The following is a 20,257-nucleotide window of genomic DNA, read 5'->3' as shown; positions in this document are numbered from 1 at the left end:
CCCTTGAGGCTAACTACAGGGAGCAGCAGACAAAGTGCCTTAAGATTACAGCTTTAAAGCCAACCAATACTTTTGCTGATGTGCAGAGAACAATTCTGTTGAACTACAGCAACGAGGACCATAACCTATCTCACAGCAGTTTAAGTAAAGTTGCATTAGGTTGGTACAAAATAATTGCTGTTTCTAAACATCGACTTTCAAGCAGTATTTCTCAGCTTAGAAAATAAAAATATTATTCTAAATGAAAAACATTAGAATCTAGGCATTTTGCCAACAAGTCTATTTACTCTGGTAGCATAGAATTCTGGTGTCTGATGAATTCTTCAGAGGCGTTTTGAGCTGCTGCTTGATTGTGGAAGACCTTCTTTTGCAGGAAGTTGTTGAGGTGCTTGAAAATCTGGTAACCACTGGAAGAGAGGCGTGGTGAGTAAGCTGGGTGAGGTACTTGCATAGCCCACTTTGTGCAGCTTCTGCAGACTCATTTGTGAAACACAGTCATGTGTTGTCATGGAGAGGAACTGGTCCTTTTCAATTGACCAGTGCTAGGTGTAAACATTGCACTTGTTGGTGCATTTTGGTGATTTCTTGGCAACACTTCTCTGCTGTGATGGTTTTGCCAGGATTCAGGAAGTTGTAGTGGATGATTCTACTTGCTGACCACCAAACCGTGGCCATAACCTTCTTTTGATGCAGCTTTGATTTAGGGCAGTATTTTGGTGCTTCTCCACAGTCCAGTTTGTTGGTTGTCATACAGAATCTATTTCTCACCACGTGTCACAATGTGATCAAAAAATGTATTGGTAGTGTGTGAAAGATGCACAGAGCAGACTTCCTAACCATTCAGCTCATGCAGCACCCATTTGTTGAGCTATTTTGATTTTCCAGTTTGATGCGCACACCAAACAACTGCTGAATGGTCAATGTTTCGTTCTTCTGCAACCTCTCAGGTTGTTTTGTGCGGGACCAGTTCAATAATAGCTCTCCATTGGTTGTCATCTAACAGTGACACTTAAGACCCTTCTCATCTTAGAATGGTTTTGGGGTGGAAGGGACCTGAAAGACCATCTGGTTCCTACAGCCCTGGCATTGACAGAGACACCTTCCATTGAATCAAGGTTGCTCAAAGCTTCATCTCACCTGGCCCTGAACACTTGCAGGGATGAGGCATCCACAACCAGTGTTGTTAAACATCTTTGTTGCAGACATGGACAGTAGGATAAAGGGCACAACACACACCACACTATCTTCAAGGGTCTCATTTCTCAAGTTTTTGGAAACAATGTCAAGCTGTATGTTCGTTAAAATTCCAAATGCCTGGCTTATATTCCAAGCAGTTTCCGCTGCTTTACTTCCCCTTTTGAATGCATATAACAAAATTGCTTGAATTTCAAGCTTTAAAATGGTATACTGGATGAAACCAGCTTAATATTTTAATCCAAGTTAAGTACCACAGTTAATGACAAAACCAGCAATTATTTCTGCATCAATCTAAAAGTTACTCCAGTAATCCTGACTGTGCTTCTCTTCTGTTCTTTTGTATCTACTAATTATGATAAACAGGACAACACCAAGATGATTTTACTCCAGTCATACAGTGGGTTGGCTCTCTTCATGCCAGAGTACAGCAATGCTCAGCTGGTTGGTTTGTTCCAGGTCCTCTATACAGCATATAAATAAAGGAGTATAACCCAGCTCCAGCCATGGCAACAAAGCCACTGCAGTCTTTGCAGTTTGAGAAGGTTTTGGAGGAAGACTTTCCTCCCCTTCTGCCTCAGATCTGTTGTGTAAAGGCTCAGTTACTTGCAGAGATGGGGAGAATAGGTGAAACCATTTCATCCATGCATCCCTGACTGAGGGCTGTTAGCACACACCTGTTCTCCCTGATGCTGAGGACTAAAGGCTGTACACTGTTGAGATTGTTGCTGTGGAGAAAACTGTGACAGCTGCTGCTGCTGTTGTTGCTGGAGTGGGTTAAAAATAAGTGAACCACCTGGAAGCTGTTGAAGATTAAGAACAAAAGGCATAATTCAATCAAGCTGCCAAGTTTCCCATTGTCCTAGGATGAACATGACATTGGTAATGATGTACTCCTTGGATGTTTGTTTTCGTTGTTGGGTTTTTTTAAAAAATCCTTTACAACGAATCAATTTACAATTGCTGCTGTTTGTGAAAAGGCCTTATGCTCAAAACCAAACCTGTATTAAATTATAGTGAGGTATTTCCACAGGAAAATACATATTAATTATTCTAATTAAAATAGTAGAGACTGTGCAGACACTGGAAATGTAACAGCTAGTCTTCAAAAGCACTGGATATTATTTTCACTTTCAGAACACACCATTGTATTTTAACAGATGCTTCCAATCAACAAGCTGCACGGTCTGATGCAAGAAAACCCCAGTGAAGTTAAACAGTCTTGATTCCTCTCCCTTATTTCAGCTGTAATTGAACTGATTTCAGATGAATTATTCTTGGCTTATAGGAGTGGAAGAAGTAGCTTGAAAGGATGTACTTCAGTGTGGACTCAGACAAATAGAAGCATTAAATTTTATCGAAGAGCTCTGCTCTGGTATAAACTTCCTCCTGTTGCTGTCCTTTTCCATTTTTCCAGAGCATGCACAGGAGTGGGAGGATAAAGTAGCAAAGCTACAGCTCATCTTTAACTGGCATTCTTTTGAAGCACAGTGCAACATTTGTGGAACACTGGAGCTGCACTTCTGCACCTGTAACTCACAGCTAACTTCAAGATCCAGGAACTACATCTGGTTCCACAAACACTCCCCTGTTCTGCTCTTCAATGGAGAAACTTATTCTCAATTTACAGACCTTCTAAACTCCCTATCTTACATGAACTTCTACTTCCATTACCAGAAGCTCTTTAAGGATTTTATGGTGTCTACCTATGCATGTTCCACACAGCTTTTAGGCCTTCTATCTGTAACACAAGTGATTCTATTGCACTGTTTTGCACTTGTAAATAATCATAGCCACCATTTAAAGAATGATTACCAATAAAAGCTCAGGCAAATGCTGAAAAGGGATTAGTCTCATGAATTCAGATGTCAGCAGTTTTAGATTGTTACTGTGAACTAGCTGCTTTGTTGTGAGCTAAGAATATAATTTTCACCTGCTATCTTTATGGAAGTAACTTTCTCTCTTCCTCTAAGTTTTTAAAGGAGCAAATAAAATTTGCAGCAAATGGTGATCAATTGGCTTCAAAGATTTGTGGGAGGCAATGCAGTAAGCAGAACTAAACAAGTCTCTCAAGAAAATTAAGAAAATTATCATTATTATTGTGTCCAAGTATATCAATTACCTGTAGAAGATTTAAGGGCCGAAGATTTGATGCATTTTTCAAACCAAATGGGCTGCCTGTTAAAGAAAACATCTTTTTGTTAGTATGAAGTCTTTAGTTAATTACATATGCATCTTGTAATTAATACATGTTTCCACTGGGATAATTTCTAAACATTTGGAAGTTGGTAAACTGGCAAGTTTAAGTGTAATACAATGATGCATTTTCCATAATGTTGTTGGTAAGTTCATAGTTACCCAGATTCAAAGTTAAAAGAGCACTGACTAAATGGAAAGGAATCTGTATTGCTGCTAGGCACTGTAGCCTGTAACCTTATAACTTGTTAATCCATTTACACATCAGTAAATATACTGGTCCTTGCCCATGGCAGGGGGGTTGGAACTAATGATCTTTAAGGTCCCTTCTAACCTTAACTATTCTATGAAATATGGAGAATATAGCAGTTATTCTTCAGTGATGATTCTTCTGGATTTAAAAAGTTTCAGTGTTTGTACAGTAAATCCAGAAATGTCCAAGGACTCAGTGAAGTAACAGCCTCTCGGTCTCTTGATCTTTAACAGAAAAAAAAAATCCCATCAAAACAACTGTCCAACCCTGAAAGGGCATCTGACAAGACATATTTGACTTATAGAGCTTCTGGCATTACTGCACAGGGAACTCTTCAAAGTTTCACTATAAAAAGATGTACGTGTAGTAAGCTGTAAATTTGGCATAGAACAGATATAAACACTTCAATAAAACAGCAGCTGTCAAAAACCTCCCAGAGGTCTGCTCAAGTCACTAATCTCATGTGGGCGACAGCACAGCATATAAAAATCTGTGACATCAAACTGATAAAAGGTTGATAGTGCTTGAAAGGGCAGAATTAGCATTAAAAGTGATCCTAGCGAATTGAAGAAGAGGTCCAAAAATCAGTAACACTTAATAAACAAGACAAATTAACAAGTACAGAACTGTGACCAATTAGCTTTGTGTCTATACAGCAAGAAAGGACGTGAGAAGTTACGGCAAGTCACAAACATATCCAAATCATCCATATGACAAACCACAGAACACACAAGAACCTCTTCACACGGGTTACATTTATAAAACTCACTGTCACAAGATGTCGTAGATGCCAAAAATATAAATGGGTTCAAAAACCAATTAGATAAATCCACAGACTAGCATGGGATATTAAGCGCAAAGATCCATGTGGGTAGTCTTCAGCTGAGAAAGTCTCAAAGCTGTAGATTGCCAGAAGAGGTACAGTTGTAAACAAGAGAAGTTCCACTTCACACTTCTGTCTCATCTTAAACTCTCTCCTAAGTATCCTCTTAATAGCGACTGTCAGAGACAGAATATAAACTGGACAGATTTTTGGCCTAACCCAGTAAAGGCATTCTTATGCTAACATAATGCTGTTGCAAAAAATACAAATAAAAAATAGGCAGACCTCATATGGGGAAATGTTAACAGGAATGTTGTGAAAGAGATGAGATGCATTTATTCTGCTGTGCTCCACAGTGGTAAATCAGCCAAGCTCAGGCTTGTGTCCAGTTTTGGTTATCACATTTTAAGAAGGATGTAAGCAAATTGGACAGTCTAGAAGAAAGTGACAGGGTTATGAAAGGTTTGAAAAATACAACCTATCAGAAAGAGAAGACAAATGTGGGACATGACAGCATGTTTGATACTCAGAATGTAAAGAGAAAGGGTGAATAACTACTTTCCATGTCTGCAAGGAACAGGAGAAAAAAAAATAATTTAATTCGCAACAAGGTGATGCATCACAATTAGAAGGAAACATTTTGTATGAATAATGAAATACTCCAAACAGCTACTGAGAGAGACTGGAGCCTTCTTTAGTGAACTATTTACAGACAGCTTAGATAAGCATTGGTTCAGTGTGGTTTAGACAGCTTTGACTCTGACTCAGTGCAAGGGATGGATATGTTGAAGTCCCTGCTACACTTCTCATTCCATAGTCATACCTTAGGGGTTTTTTTTTGTCTTGTTATTTTTTCAGAAAAAATAAGCTAAGAATTTAAATGCTGCTGTACTGAGGCATACAGATATATAGTCACATCTGAAGGCAATAAAGAACTAATTAATTGTCCTACTAGAATAAACTAGTACCAGTGATAGAATAAAATGCCCCACACATAAAAAGTGAGGCCTCTTTCTAAGTTCAGTCATGCTTTCTTTCTGGCAGTCATCATTATCAATGTTGAATGTTACATTAGAGCACCTTTCCGTAGTCTAGCTTTTCAAACAATCAAAACCATAGCCTACACTTTCAATATGAAAATCTGCATGTTGTTCCCATGCTCCAGCCATCAAATACACAGTTTATTCACACAACGGCCACTTCCGTCCATCCTTCTCACAATGTTTTCACACTGTCCCTGGCTGAAGGGTGGCTTTTCAACTTATTCACACTAACCTGCTTGAGAGGCAGACTGCATTGCAGCAGGCAGCGCACTTGGTACCAGACCTCCTGACGGTAAAATGCCACTCAGATTTATACCTGCAGGGGCTATGGCACCAGTGTTACACCCCAACATAGGGTTTGAGCCACTCATCAGTGTCTGTGCTCCACTGCAGAAGAGGAAAGACAACACATCAATCCCAAGTGGTACAAGCAAATCTGAGTAAATTTTTGCCCTCTGTCTCGTGACAAGTAAATCAATTTTTTGCTGTAAATGGGATTATGGAGAAAGCATGAAGGCAGCTTAAAGATTCGTCACATTGTTAGCATATACCTTTTTTCCTTTGGTACAATCTATAGAAAGACCAACCACAAGTGGTTCTTCTACTCTAGATATACTGAAAGATCAGTCTTCAAAATGGTTGTACAATCGTAACAAACTTAAGGAACAGATTTGTGTTTTCTTTTTGCACTACAAAACAAAGCTATCTAATTAACTGACAGTGATAAACTGCTGAACATCCTGGATGAGTAATGCAAGTGCCTGACACTTGTCACACCTTGTCTTACACTGATTTTAGATTGATCAAAACACTTCATTCAAACTATCAGTTCACATTATACCATATAATCTATTCTTGATAGCAGCATTTTTTTTAACCACAAAAGGAGTTTTAAAGATCAAAGAATGTTTAACCTCAATGTTTGATTAAATTGTTCAAAACCAGATTTGTTATTTTGTTGTATTTTACATATAATCTTTCATTCATAGTTACTTTAATATCAAATCCCTTTCCATTTTTCATTTAGAGGGGTCTGCATATGACATTGAATCTCTTCTCTGATTAATAAAAGTTTTCCAACTTTAAGAGTGAAACCTCAGAAACGACAAACTAAGATTAAGCCTTATGAAACTAAACTACATGCATCCAAATAGCTGGAAGCACAATTTTCTTAACAGAGTTTTTCAATACTCCAATGCTACGTGCCCTATATTTGAGAAATACAAATAGTTTCTAGTGGCTTTTCACTTTATAATTACAAAGTGAGTGACCTTTTTTTGCATTGCAGACCCTGAAAAATATCTATCCTAACGGATGGTGGACAGTCGTGTACCACTCCCACCCTTCCCCACCCCACTGCCCCAGCCACAAACCCACCCAGGGCAAATTAAGAAACCATCACAACAAGGAACTTACCACACAGAGCCCACTACATTGATGAAATTAAGTCCTGCAGGGTTTGCCACGACCTGGGTGGAAGTTGTTCCTGTAGTAAGGGATGTTACCATGGTGGAAAGAGGAATGGTCATTACAGGCAGTGCCTGGCTCAGAGACATTTGCTGCTGAGCAAATGGGGTTAACAAAGTGGGCTGAGGGGTGAAGCCTGAATCTTGGGGAGTAGGGGTGGCAGAAAGGGTAATAGGAGTTGAGCTCTGAGCATCAGGAGGGTGGGGGGTCGATGAAGGGGTGTTGGTTGGAGTAGGAGTAGATGGTTTAGGAGTTCCAGACCCTGCTCATTGAGAAAAATAAAAAGTGCTAGTTTGTTATAAAAGGCCAGTCCTTTTTGTATAATAAGGTTAATGGAATCTTATTTAGCACTGACAATTTGTTCCATTTTTCAGACTGCAAGTGTTAATTTCTACACGACATGAGTGTTGCAGCACACATTCAATGTTAAGGATGCAGTATAATCACACAGAAACCCCACTCTCCATGCTTAAGTTCTTAAGCCATACACCAATTTGTATCCTCCATTTAGTCTTCCCATAATTTATCATAAAGTCGTAACTCCATCCAAAAATACTTAAATAAAATTAAAACTATTTCTTAGTGACCATTTTAACCTAATTACTATTTTTGTCCTGAGATGTTAAACATAGTCTATATGCACTGCCCGCACAACAGCATTGTGTTAAAAACATATCATGGAAAACAACAAATTCAACAAAGAACATACAGTATTTGGATAATCATGGCATTGATCTAAATTTCATCAGACAGCTAAACTCCCATTTGCCAAATTTTGATCAAATAACGTTTTAGTATTTAAGAACCAGAGGATAATACTGCGTCTCTAAAAGTTACTGTGTAATTCCTTCTGCTATAATGTAGCACGTATGTCTATATTTGTTGTGGATGCAGTTAGCACAATTTATCAATAGAAAAAACTAAAACAAAAAAAATGTTTGAGGTGTTTTTTTCTTTTGTTTCTTTCTTTTTTTTTTTTTTAGCTTTCATGTCCTGCAGAAAGAAAGGAAACAAATGTGAATGCCCAGCTGTTGTGACCAGAGCCTTAAAGTAACAACTGTGTGCAGTAGATATACACATTCATAGCACTAACAGAAAACCAGAGTAAGTATGTCAGAAGAAAACTTTCATAAGTTTTCTTTTTTTCTTTGTGCAAAACAAGAAGGCAGGAAAGTTACACCTTTCAAGCTATCCAGATTTTAAATTATTTAATGCAAAAAGCAATTATAATACTGTGCAGAATACTGGAATGTGCAGTACACAATTGTTCATAAAAAAAGAAAACTGCCGCTATTATTTCTCTTCGTACAGATCGGTTCACAAAATGTCTCAAGATACACACATATTTTAAAAAGTGTTTATGATCTACAGCTACGATCCTGTCAGCGTTAATGAAAATACTTAAGCTAGGATGTCACTTAGTGAAATTCACATTTTAACACCTGAGAATATGGTGCTATCAGCAGCAGCATCACCACCACACTTGCAATCATCAATGATTTGTAAAACAGTGTAGGAGTGTTTTAAAAAATCATCTTATCGTTTATTGCATCACCATCTTGGGACTGATCAGATTATATACATACATAGAGATACAACTGCACCAGCTCCTATAACATTTTAAAAACTAGATACTTAAATTATCTAAAGGCAAACTGATCTAACATACTGTTTTTACACTAGAGGAAAAAAATCTACACTTTGGAATTTTATCTCATCACATCATCTACCAGCCTTTCATAAATGAGATTATACTAATTGCATAAAATGCATTAAAACGTATACACAGAGGGTGCATACATATATACAGAAAAAACAAACACAGTTACAATAAACATAAAGTACATACAGCGAACAAGAGACCTGCCTAAAGCTGCACAACTTATACAATTTAGGGTACACTGTACACTTAAGTTTCACCATTCCACAGGTTAAGTAGTTTATCTCAGGAAGCATTTATGCAAGAGCCTAAGATTTAATGGAGAATTTAGGTCGTGACTCACTTTGTGAAGAGCTTGCAGGAGACATGGCAGCTGGAGAGAGCATGCTAACTTGATTAAGATCCATAGATTGTTTCCGAGAAAGACCAGGAGGCTTAGAAGGAGGAGGAGGAGGAGTTGGTGATTTTAGATGGCCACTTGACTGTTGCGGACTAAAAATGTTACCTAAAAAAGGCATGATTAAAATACATTATTGTTCTGTAAGTACATATTAACTTGAGTATTTGTTACGATAAAATTTTGTGAAAAACGTAATCAGAAATCAACAAATTATGCTCTTTTCACAGGGGAGATACTGTTTGGTTTTTTTTATTATTATTAAACCTTTGCAAAAGGGATACTGTGTCATTTTACAATAGGCAGAACACATACAAAGAAGATGCCCGAGTCAATAAATAATTACCTGAAGAGCTACTTCCTGAACTTGAAGGTAATTTGATGGGAGGAGGTCTGTGTTTTACACCTTTCCCCAACACTGAAGACTGAACAGAGCCTGATAGACTTTCCGGCTGCTAGGAGGAAAGAGAAGTTAACGCTACCACAGCAATAATGTGAGCTTCCACACATTTGACAGAAAAGAATTCAATTTGTATTGGACTTCTCAAAACCATAAGAAAATTCCTTCAAACACTTCAGATTTTAATGTACTTATTCTACAAACATAACCTATGACTGCCTCTCTTTAGATAAAATGCTTAACATCAAGAAGCAGTTTGAAAGTGCCAGTAAAATTTAAACCAAGCAAAGAAAATAATTAAAAAAGGAAGGTGTCTCAATCTTCTCTGCAATTCTGAAATAATTCCTTGCAATTTTCACAAACGCGAGTGACAACTTAGTCTTAATTGAAAAATTACATAATTTCATCCATTCACTATCTCTGTATCTCTGCTATTTCTGACCAATATGGATTTAGAGAACAGGATCAGATTTCTTGATTCTGGCAGCAGGAATTTAAATACATTTAGGAAAATCCTGCATGTGCAGAAATCTGTACACATTTTCCCACTGACTTCAGTGGTATCAAGAACCTCACTAATCTTTTTGAAAGATAGGTACTCCCTTTTTGTCTGTTCTTGTAACCTACTCAGCAGGTTGTTAGAACATAAATTAACTTCGGCTAATGAAGTCTGTCCTGCTCAAGTCACTCACAACACACCCTAAATACGTAATTCAAATAGGTGGCATTGTCAAAAGACTCAACAGTGAAACACATTTGCAGTTACAGTATATATATTTTTACCTACAAAACAGGTATCCCATAAACACAAGTAATATCTAAACGAACAGATAATCTACAAACTGCTAACTAGAAAATGAGGATATTCTTATAGGGAATATTTCAGTACTGGTGTCTAAATGAGATGTGCATGGGCTAACAAATCTGAGCATTCAGCATTGCGCAGAATCAATGTTTATGGAGAGCTCAGCTTTCCCTGATCCCCAGTAATGAGACATGTTCTGAATTGATGTTTCCAATTGATTGCTTATAAGAAAGAATCATTCAAGGAAAATTCTGAGGATTACATTTGTCTTCTACTATTAAAAACTGCTTTCTTCATTGGGGCAAATAAAGACTAATGTCCAATTCAAAAGGGGACCAGATAATTAAATATAGTAACTTGAGTAACTTTGGTGAGGGCTTGGACAAGCAAAAAAGATGACTTCTAGAAGTACCCCCTCACCCTAAATTATTCTATGATTTTAGTATATATATGCATGCACACAGAAACGCATGCATATGTATGTTTGTATGTGCATGCACACATACAGAAACATTCCTTTCTGCAGCTGCTGGCCTTTGCATGCTGTTCTCCTGGCAGACACTAAGAACTACCTCTTTCAGAGGTAGTTTGCAGTTTGTTTGCAGTTTGAAAGTAGGTGTCTAGGGGGGAAAAAGTAGCAAAAGAAATAGCCCAAAGGATACAAAGGTTGGAACATAAACACAGCTCACCACTAGGGTACTGAATCTGACCAAGGAAGCCAGAATTAAGTAAACCACAAAGCAATGCCAATAGGCATGACATTTGGGGAATCCAGGAATTTCTACTGGATACGTGCATACAAACATATGCTTTTTAAAGGTTTTGTTGTTGTTAGGTTATTTTTTGAAAGTTTTCTTCTTAATTTTGCTGATTTCTAAAGGTAAGAGAAAAGAAGGTTAGCTACTGCTTTTGCTTCTATGTTTACTGACCTGCAAAATAAGATGCATAACTGTATTTTACTATACTGCTCTGTAAAATGTTCATCTGAACAAGGGAAAACACTACAACAAAACTTTGGAGCTAACTATACTATATGCATCTTAAAAAAAATGTAAAAAAAGACAGACGTGGATAAACAAAGTCTGAACAGTGAAAACTCAAGTGTGTTCCTCCAAACTTTCCCAATATAATACCTCTGAATGATTAGAAAGAAGGAATTAAAGATTTCACTCAGAACGACATTTTTAGATTAGTTTCATTTGAAAAGTGGATACCAAAATTTATTCTAATAATTCAGTAAACAAATGTAAATAAAAGAATTGTACAGCTTCATACACTCACTTCCATTTCCTTCCCTGGAGAAAGATGACTAAGGTTGATCGATCCACCTGAATTATGAAACATTTTCACAGGACATTTAGCTTCATTTTGTACTAACTCCTGATACTGGTTCACCACTCTGAAACAAACAAGGAGGACAAAAAGATTAACAATTTTGAACTTCTGAAGTAGATATGTATATGTAAACAAATTATTGCATACATTAGTCATATATATTTTACATGTAAATGTACGTTATTTAAGTATATATCTATTTAAAACAGAGCTGCACATGTTTAAAACAACTGTATTTTTATATAGCTGTCTTTCTGCTTCATGTTCTTGGGCTCTTTTCTTAGATTTACTCCGTCTAAGCTTTTCTTTCAATCACCGTCCTTTTTTCTAATGTATAGTACAGTTTAAGAAACAAGTTTTAAAATACCCCACTCTCTTGGGAAAATATACAAAACATTAGACAGAACAATTCCCTTCCCAAAATCAACTGCAGTTCTTTGGTATGTTAGTGGCAATCCCACTCCCCACACAAATCCAGAATATTTTATAAAGCTGTATATCCTTATGCTTATGCTCCCTGTGGAACAGTCAACCCTCCTTTAACTTGAGGTCGACGTCAGATGAGGACTTTGAAAACAAGTGATGAAGTAAAAAGTCCACGTTGAATGCATATCCAAGTATCAGTTACCATGGCAAAAGCGATCACTTTTTTTTCTCCGAGCACCAGGACAGCCAGACTAACAAGCACTGATGCATCCAGGAGTTTAAAGCATCAGTAGCATCAGGCAAACAAGTTTAAAATACTGTTCTATCAAATCAAATACTACCTCTCCATTAATGTGAGAACATCAAGTTGAGGGAATACTGTTTCACAAACATGTGCAAAACATACGCAATGACTTTGCAGGCTTGAAAATCAAGTTGAAGACCTGTCAATTTTGGCTTATATTCTGGCAGACTGACCTTCAATGAAAAACAGTGGGAATATTTCCATTAGCTTACACCTAAACTCAATGAACTACACTTTATTCTGCCATAGCACTGATTCAATATTCTGCTTCATGACTAGTGAATACATAAGCAAGGGCAGACATAAGACACATGGCAGAGGAAAGGGTGCATTACATTTTTTTTCCAGCAATTAGGTTTTAGACTGCCTCAAAGTTACATTGGAATTGGAGTAACAAAATGCCACATACTCAAAGTGACAGTCCTGCCTTCCTTCCTCCTCTATTTTTCTTCCTTGTCTAGTCCCTGAAACCCAACTGCTTATTCTAATAAAAGCATTTGTACAACCCAGTGGCAAACATGATCTGAAAATCACTCACAGTTAAAACTAGATCCATGTATTATTGTTGATATAGCTTGCAGCCAACCAATCCCCTGATTCAGCTTACAACACAAGCAGCTAAAGTTTCTGTCAGCATAAATGAGGTAGGAAAGAATATAAGCAAAGCGTTTCTAGATCAAATTTACCTACTAAACCGAAGAGCACTATTAATAATTCTTGACCAAACCAAGGACTCATTTCCCTGCTAGGCACATAAGAGGGTGAGGAGGTAAGACCCATTGCATGTCTCAAGTTCTCCTATTAAGGCACAAAACCCCAACTGGCTTTGACACAGACTGCTTTTAAAGGTTCTGTGTTCACATGCACAAGAAAACATGAGTATCTGCAATGTGATGCACCCTGACAAACACTTGAAGAAATACTTATTTTGCTGCCTCAGTTAAACCAGAGCTTTTACTCCTAATTATTCTACAACAAAAATATACTGGAAAACTGTTTGCTTACTCCATAGAATCATAGAATCACCAGGTTGGAAAAGACCCACCGGAGCATCAAGTCCAACCATTCCTATCAAACACTAAACCATGCCCTCAGCACCTCGTCCACCCATGCCTTAAACACCTCCAGGGAAGGTGACTCAACCACCTCCTTGGGCAGCCTGTTCCACCGCCTTATAACCCTTTCCATGAAAAATTTTTTCCTTCACTAAAAAAGCAGATTCAAGTAATGCACAAAATGTTAAAATAAGTTCTATTAAATTCCTAGATTACCCTTAAAGTTCAAATGAAAATTTCCATGATTGCTAATTTACCGCAGAAAGTGTCAAGATGAAACTCCTGCTAAGTGCTCTCAGAATTTTACAATTACCTGTGTAATCAAGAATAACTGGGCAAACTGTAACAGAATGCTTCAAATTTAGCGAGTGGGACAAGCTGTATTCACGTATTTCCTTTCCTCTATTCTTCCTTGCTTGATAAATATCAAAACTGCACTCTGTATCCTACTTCTAACGATGATTAATTCATCTTATTTTCCTCATCTGTTTTGCATTTGTTTCTGTAACTGTAATACTAGCAGTGACAATCGCTAAAAGAAACAGAATTAATTATTTGGTATCAATTCAAATGGTTGCATATATATTATATTAATTTACCTTTCAGCATCAGTCTTCGAACCAATAAGGAACCTGAAATGTAAAACACACAATAAATTTTCAGTCATAAATTGAAATAAAAGAACAAGTTTTTATAATCACAGAACTTTGAATGACTGTCAATGCTGCTCTTTTCTTCAGACCTGCTGAAAACACAAGACCTATTGTATTCATTTAATGGACTGGGCATTATTTAGTAATTGAAAGACAAATTTGGGTTCATAATATATAAAATATACACACATGGTCTCCTTTAAGAATAAATTATCTATAAAGCAAGAGGAAGAATACGGAAGTTTTCTCTTTTCAAAAAGTGGAAGTGAATAACTGCTACTGCAAAAAAGTACAAGGGAAGAATTATGTATAAATCAACATATCAATATCCAGTGGCCTTCTACGATGGAGGGACTATATCAGCGGACAAGGGAAAAGCTATGGATGTAATCCATCTGGACTTCCTTAAGGCCTTTGCCACGGTCCCCAATAACATCTATCTAAACTGGAGAGATGGGGATTTGATGGGTGGACTGCTTGGTAGATGACAAATTGGTTGGACAGTCACATCCAGAGGGTAGTAGTCAACAGCTCAATGCCCAGATGGAGACTGGTGAAAAGTGGTGTCCTGCAGGGGTCCATAGTGGGATCAGTACTGTTTAGTATCTTCATCAATGACATGGATAGTGGGTTCAAGTGCATTCTCAGCAAGTTTACAGACAACACCAAGCTGAGTGGCATGACTGACACACTTGAGGGACGCGATGCCACCCAGAGGGACCTGGACAAGCTTGAGAAGTGGGCACATGGGAACCTCATGAGGTTCAACAATGTCAGGTTCAAGGTCCTGCACCTGGCTTGGGCCAACGCCCAGTATCAACAAAGGCTGGGAGATGAAAAGATTGAGAGCAGTGCTGCAGAGAAGGACCTGGGGGTACTGAGGGATGAAAAAAAAAAAGCTGGACATGAGCTGGCAATGTGTGCTCACAGCCCAGAAGGCCAACTGTACCCTTGGCTGCATCAAAAGCAACATGGCTAGGTGCTCAAGGAAGGTGATTCTGCCCCTCTACTGTTCTTTGGCAAGACCAGCTCTGAAGCCCTCAGCACAGGACAGAAACAGACCTGTTGGAGCAGGTCCAGAGGAGAGCCACAAAATTGATTAGAGGCCTGGAGCACTTCTCCTATGAGAAAAGGCTGAGGGAGTTGGGGTTGTTTACCATATAGAGGAAAAGGCTCTGAGGAGACAGAGGCCTTCTAGTACTTAAAGGGGTCTTATAAGAAAGATGGGGAATAAACTTTTTAGCACGGTCAGTTGTGACAGGACAAGAGGTAATGGTTTTAATCTAAAAGAAGGTGACTTAGACTAGATATAAAGAAGAAATTATTTACAATGAGGATGGTGAAACACTGGCACAGGTTATGTAATAATGCTGGCAATGAAAGGGATTTACAGGTCTGAGCATATTCATCACATAATCATAGAATGGTTTGGGCTGGGAGCAGAACAAAAATGTCTTCTGCATCTTTCAGTTCATATGACGAAGTTTTCCAACGAGGAAATAAAAAATTGTGACGAACTTCAACTGGTAATGTCTTAAAAATGATGGACTAGATCAGAGATTTCCAAAAAAGCCCAGGAACCTAAGACCTATAGATCCTTTGCATTGCCAGCAATTGCCATTATTACACAACTGCAAGTTAGCACTGTTCTTCATGGAATATCAGTACTACATGTGTGTGCTGGTTTTGACTGGGACAGAGTTAATTTTCTTCATAGTAGCTCCTATGGGGTTATGTTCTGGATTTGTGCTGGAAACAATGTTGCTAACACAGGTATGTTTTCATCATTGCTGAGCAGTGCTTACACAGACTCTGGGCCTTTTCTGCTTCTCACCCTGCACCACCAGCAAGTGGGCTGGGGGTGCACACCAAGCTGGGAGGAGACACAGCCAGGACAGCTGATCTCAAATGACCCAAGGGATATTCAATACCACATGACATCATGCTCAGCATATAAAGCTGGAGGAAGAAGGAAGGAGGGTCATGTTTGGAGTTAAGGAGTTTTGTCTTCCCAAGTAACCGTTATATGTGATGTAGCCCTGCTATCCTGGAGATGGCTGAACACCTGCCCGTCACACAGGACGTAGTGAACAAGGGTTAACCCCAAGACCCAAAAATAGAGAATCTTCCTAGACCCACAGTCAACAATAGTAGATTCAAAACAATTTAAAGTGATGAAGCTTCTTAAAAGCTCATGTTTTTCCTCATCATTGATTCAGCCTGAATTTCTCTGCATAAATGCAAATATGATATAATCAAGTCTTATGGTCTCACAGCATAACGTGAATTTTGACAACAACCAAAATTATAAGTAACAGTGAAAAAGCATGCTATGTCTCAAAATTTCCCCACAATTTGAGGGGGCTGGTCGGTTTGTTGTTTTCTTCTTTTTAAAGCAATATATCTTCAATGTAAAATAACACACAGATTTAACATGAAAGTATATTTAAGATATGGTGACCGCTTGAACACATTTTGTTTTGTTGTTTCTTTTTTTTTTTTTGTTAAAAGAAACTTTAGGTTTATTAGCTCACTTTTTTGATCAAAACTCTTCAATCAGCTTTCTAGATCTGAAATATTTTTATGACTGAAAAGTATAAGTATGTTTGTATTCCTTCATCTACCAGATCACAGCACAGTTTAAAAGAACATGTAACTTACTGTGATGGAGTTAACAGGTTGTCATTTTCCTCATCACCTTTCAGTGTCTGAATTTTACCATAGTACAAGGGATTGCCAAGAGATTGAAATATGGTCAGTTTTGTTTTCTGAAGTTGATTACCAACTTCACATTCAAACACATAATCATCTTTTATTTCCTAGAAAGACAGAAGAAAATAACCAAATAAGTCCTAAACAAGTGATAACAGATACAGCTAGTAAAATGTCTGTTCTATACAATATATTGAGAAACACTCTGTAAGAAAGGTAGTTAAGTAACACTCCATAAGAACGGGTGCATTATCTAAAATTAAATTTATTTGAGAAAAAGTTATCTATAAGGATGAGATGAGAAAGTTATTCAACTCTTTAAAATACAAAAGTATTGCATATAAGATCTGGAAAAGTAGACTAGGTAAACATACAGGATCTGACACAAAAAATCCCAAGACTAACCCTATAGCTCTGGAACCAAGAGTGGGAGGGGAGAGACAAAGAGACGGTTATAGGACATGTTCTAACCTGTCACAGGGAGACAAGGCTCAACTCAATTGCTTCACTCAGTACAAATGGATACATGTTCAAATATAAATGTTTTCTTACCCTCAGTCAGAAAATTTTGGTGTGCAAGATAAGTGACTTAACATCAAGTTTCTTGATGACATATGCAATGGAAACGTTTCAATTACTGATTGAGGCTGATGGTGAAGAGATCCAAAAGATCAAGTCACTGCTCAAAGTAACCCACTTTGAAAATTAAAAAAAATTTGCAAAATTAAAAACTACGAAGATTCTCAACAGCCTTTCAGAAAATGATCTGTGGGATTGCTTTGAACATTGCCAGCTACCTCAACTTAGAAGGTGACTTAGTTGATTTTCTTAATTTATTAAACAAAAAGAGTTACAGACAATCTTGGTGGTTTTTTGTGTTGGACCTCACATAGAGAAACAGTTATACATAAATTATGACAATGCAAAAAGAAGTTCCGCATATAATGTCAGAGATGAAGATTAGGTTCTATAGGAAAGTATTACTTTCTACTATGAAACTACAAAGACAACATGACAGATGCTGTTAATAAAGATAGTATCTTGCCTCCAAAATTACACAGAGTTAATGAATTTATTTATGGCTATGTTCAAAGACTACTTCTCATCAAATCGTTTATGCCAAAAATATTAAGGTTCAACTTAAGCATTGCAGAACGAACTTTTTGGAAGGGGTATTTAATATTAATCTCTTTCCAAATTTAACGTTTTGATTTTAAGACCGAACAGAAGCTCTTTTCTACCGATCTTTGAGTATCTAGGTAAAAAAAGCAATTTCTTGAGCATAGTACTGCTTCCTTTAAATCATTATGCTTTCTTTATTACACAGCAACAGCACACGCCACTTGGGAGATTGAAGTTGGTTTCGCTTATATTTCTGGAGGACCTGAGGAAATTACAAGACTGATTACATGCATGACACCCTGTATGAAATTACAAGTACCTGTGGTAATCTCGTTGTGTCTATATAACACATGGAAGATGAATTAAATAAGGGGAGAGAAGATTTATTTGATTTTGTTGAAATAAGAGGCACTTGAGGCAGTGAAGTTTGGCCAAATGTCTAAACTACTCACATGTGCTGGCCAGACAGTTGGTTGTGAGTCATCAGGCTTGATAGACTTTTCCACTTTGGCATATTTTTCCACCTTAAAGGAAATAAGAGATAGCAAAAAAGTAGTTACAATAGTCATATTGGGCCAGAGCTAAAGTCAATCTAGCACAGCTTCTTGTTTTTAACAGCGTCTAACATGACAGTCTTACAAAGTGAGTGCAAGGATAGCTTGATATTTTACACAGCATCTATCTTCATGTTATGCATACAGAAAAAGTGAACTGCAGAACCTTTAGAACTTTGTTTCTTCTCTTATACCATACTTTATAAGCTAAACCTAACAAGTGCAAAACACAGCTTAAGATCACAGATTGAAATCACTGCCTGCAATGTGAGATGGTTAGGAAATTTCACAACTCAAAAGTCTCTGATTAGGTTGGGTCCAACACTGTTGAAGTGCAAGGGGAAAGAAAGCTTGTACAAACTTGCAGCATCATTTAATGTGTGTGCGCTCTTGCCAGCCCCATTAGTCCAAAGCTATAACACAATCTTGCCTTATCTACTGAGTCTCTTCTGTATGCTAGCAGGATGTGTTCTGGCAGTGCCAGAAACCATTGAGAATGAGAATGACCCTGAGAGAAGAATGGACACAGAATGATCCAAAGAATTCCCAAATACAATTCTCTGTATAAACAATGAAACTACAGAAAATGTTATGTCCAGTAGTATCATGTCAAAAAAGACTAATTTCAACCAAACTGAAAACTGAGTAATTTAAATCATTTCCCTACCTATTTTCTTTTTCTATTTTTTATATTAGCAGACAACTTCAAATAGGCATGTGCGCACTGAACCACAGATGAATAATACTAGAAGTCTATTTGCACTGTTTACCTCATCCAAACTACCACATTACAATTGAACTATATTCCTATGTGATTTAGCTTGTGTTTATATCTTACAGTACAGAAAAATCATTTTAAATGTTAAAGTCACTCCCACCATTTAGAGGTCATGCTTTCATACTGGATACTCTCTTTAGTAATTTCTTCATACTCTACAATGTTCAATGCAATCGCTAATAATTGCTAATGGAAACTACTGGACTTACATCCACTTCAGAAGGTGCAGTCAAGTAGCAAGGGTTCTGTTTCCACATATCTACGCACTGGAAGATGAAAAAAGTATTAATGTATTAAATGTTTTAAATAAATAGCTAGAAGTATACCCATCTACGTCTCAGAGCACTTACATTCCCAGCTTTAGAAATTTTGAGGTCATACTGTTGGGCTCCTTTCCTCTCCTTTCTTTTCTGTAAGTAGTCAAGTAGTCTGAGCTGAGGTGGAGTTGAATAGTGAGCTACTTCCTGCTGTCTGTTCAGAGATGACCTTGAGTACCTTTTGAAGCACCTATGGTAAAATGACAGACAGGCTTGCAAAACCATCAAAACGAAATTCCCCACTGCCTGTGTATAAACACAAAAATATGCAGGGAAATACTTACATTGTGCTTAAAGGACAGGTTTTGAAGTACTAACTGAAAACTGTTACTCTAGATTACACTGTACAACTCAAATTCTTGATTTCGTATTTTTAAAAAATATTAGTATTCTGTTTGTGTTTTTCAGCACTAAGAACAGGGTTATTTTTGAAATGCATAACTGAAGTATAGTGTCAAAATGAGTAACTAACTGAAAAGTCGCCAAGCTTAAAATATTGCTACATTACCACAGACTTCAGTTCTGTCAAAAGATCTATGTCCTGCTTATGTAACTACGAAGCTATAAACACAGTAGCTACTCTCCACTCCTTGTCTTATGCCAAACCCCTTGGTACATTAATGCTGTTCTGGATTAATTTAACACTCCTGCCTGCTTTACTAGTGGTTTGTTTGTTGAACAGCAAGCTCTAATTTTAAGGACAGTTTCATCAATTCTACCACTTATATCTTTTTAGACATTACCCCTGTTGCACACTAGCATT

General features: G+C 37.4%; 2 protein-coding genes across 11 annotated transcripts in view; both read right to left on the bottom strand.

Moving 5' to 3' along the window:
- Nucleotides 1–20,257, bottom strand: part of SMAD9 (SMAD family member 9) — a 340,867-nt gene that overhangs the window by 103,559 nt on the left and 217,051 nt on the right. The window lies entirely within an intron of this gene.
- The window catches only part of SUPT20H (SPT20 homolog, SAGA complex component), a 32,771-nt gene that overhangs the window by 3,548 nt on the left and 8,966 nt on the right, over nt 1–20,257 (bottom strand). For 2 of the 10 annotated variants that reach the window (XM_069882145.1, XM_069882154.1), the window contains exons 11-22: nt 19,528–19,684; nt 19,387–19,443; nt 18,298–18,369; nt 16,673–16,830; nt 13,958–13,990; nt 11,520–11,637; nt 9,380–9,488; nt 8,980–9,141; nt 6,926–7,238; nt 5,742–5,896; nt 3,317–3,372; nt 1,872–1,997 (exon numbers count right to left, since the gene is read on the bottom strand). In XM_069882145.1, the coding sequence (XP_069738246.1) occupies nt 1,872–1,997; nt 3,317–3,372; nt 5,742–5,896; nt 6,926–7,238; nt 8,980–9,141; nt 9,380–9,488; nt 11,520–11,637; nt 13,958–13,990; nt 16,673–16,830; nt 18,298–18,369; nt 19,387–19,443; nt 19,528–19,684 (1,516 nt within the window). The remainder of the gene's footprint in view (nt 1–1,871; nt 1,998–3,316; nt 3,373–5,741; nt 5,897–6,925; nt 7,239–8,979; nt 9,142–9,379; nt 9,489–11,519; nt 11,638–13,957; nt 13,991–16,672; nt 16,831–18,297; nt 18,370–19,386; nt 19,444–19,527; nt 19,685–20,257) is intronic. The other 8 variants (XM_069882194.1, XM_069882228.1, XM_069882162.1 and 5 more) reach the window with 6 other exon arrangements.

The sequence above is a fragment of the Phaenicophaeus curvirostris genome, chromosome 1 (assembly GCF_032191515.1).
Source record: "Phaenicophaeus curvirostris isolate KB17595 chromosome 1, BPBGC_Pcur_1.0, whole genome shotgun sequence".
In the NCBI taxonomy this organism is placed as follows: Eukaryota; Metazoa; Chordata; class Aves; order Cuculiformes; family Cuculidae; genus Phaenicophaeus; species Phaenicophaeus curvirostris.
The sequence above is the reverse complement of the archived record's forward strand: the minus strand, read 5'-3'. Positions and strand labels throughout refer to the sequence as shown.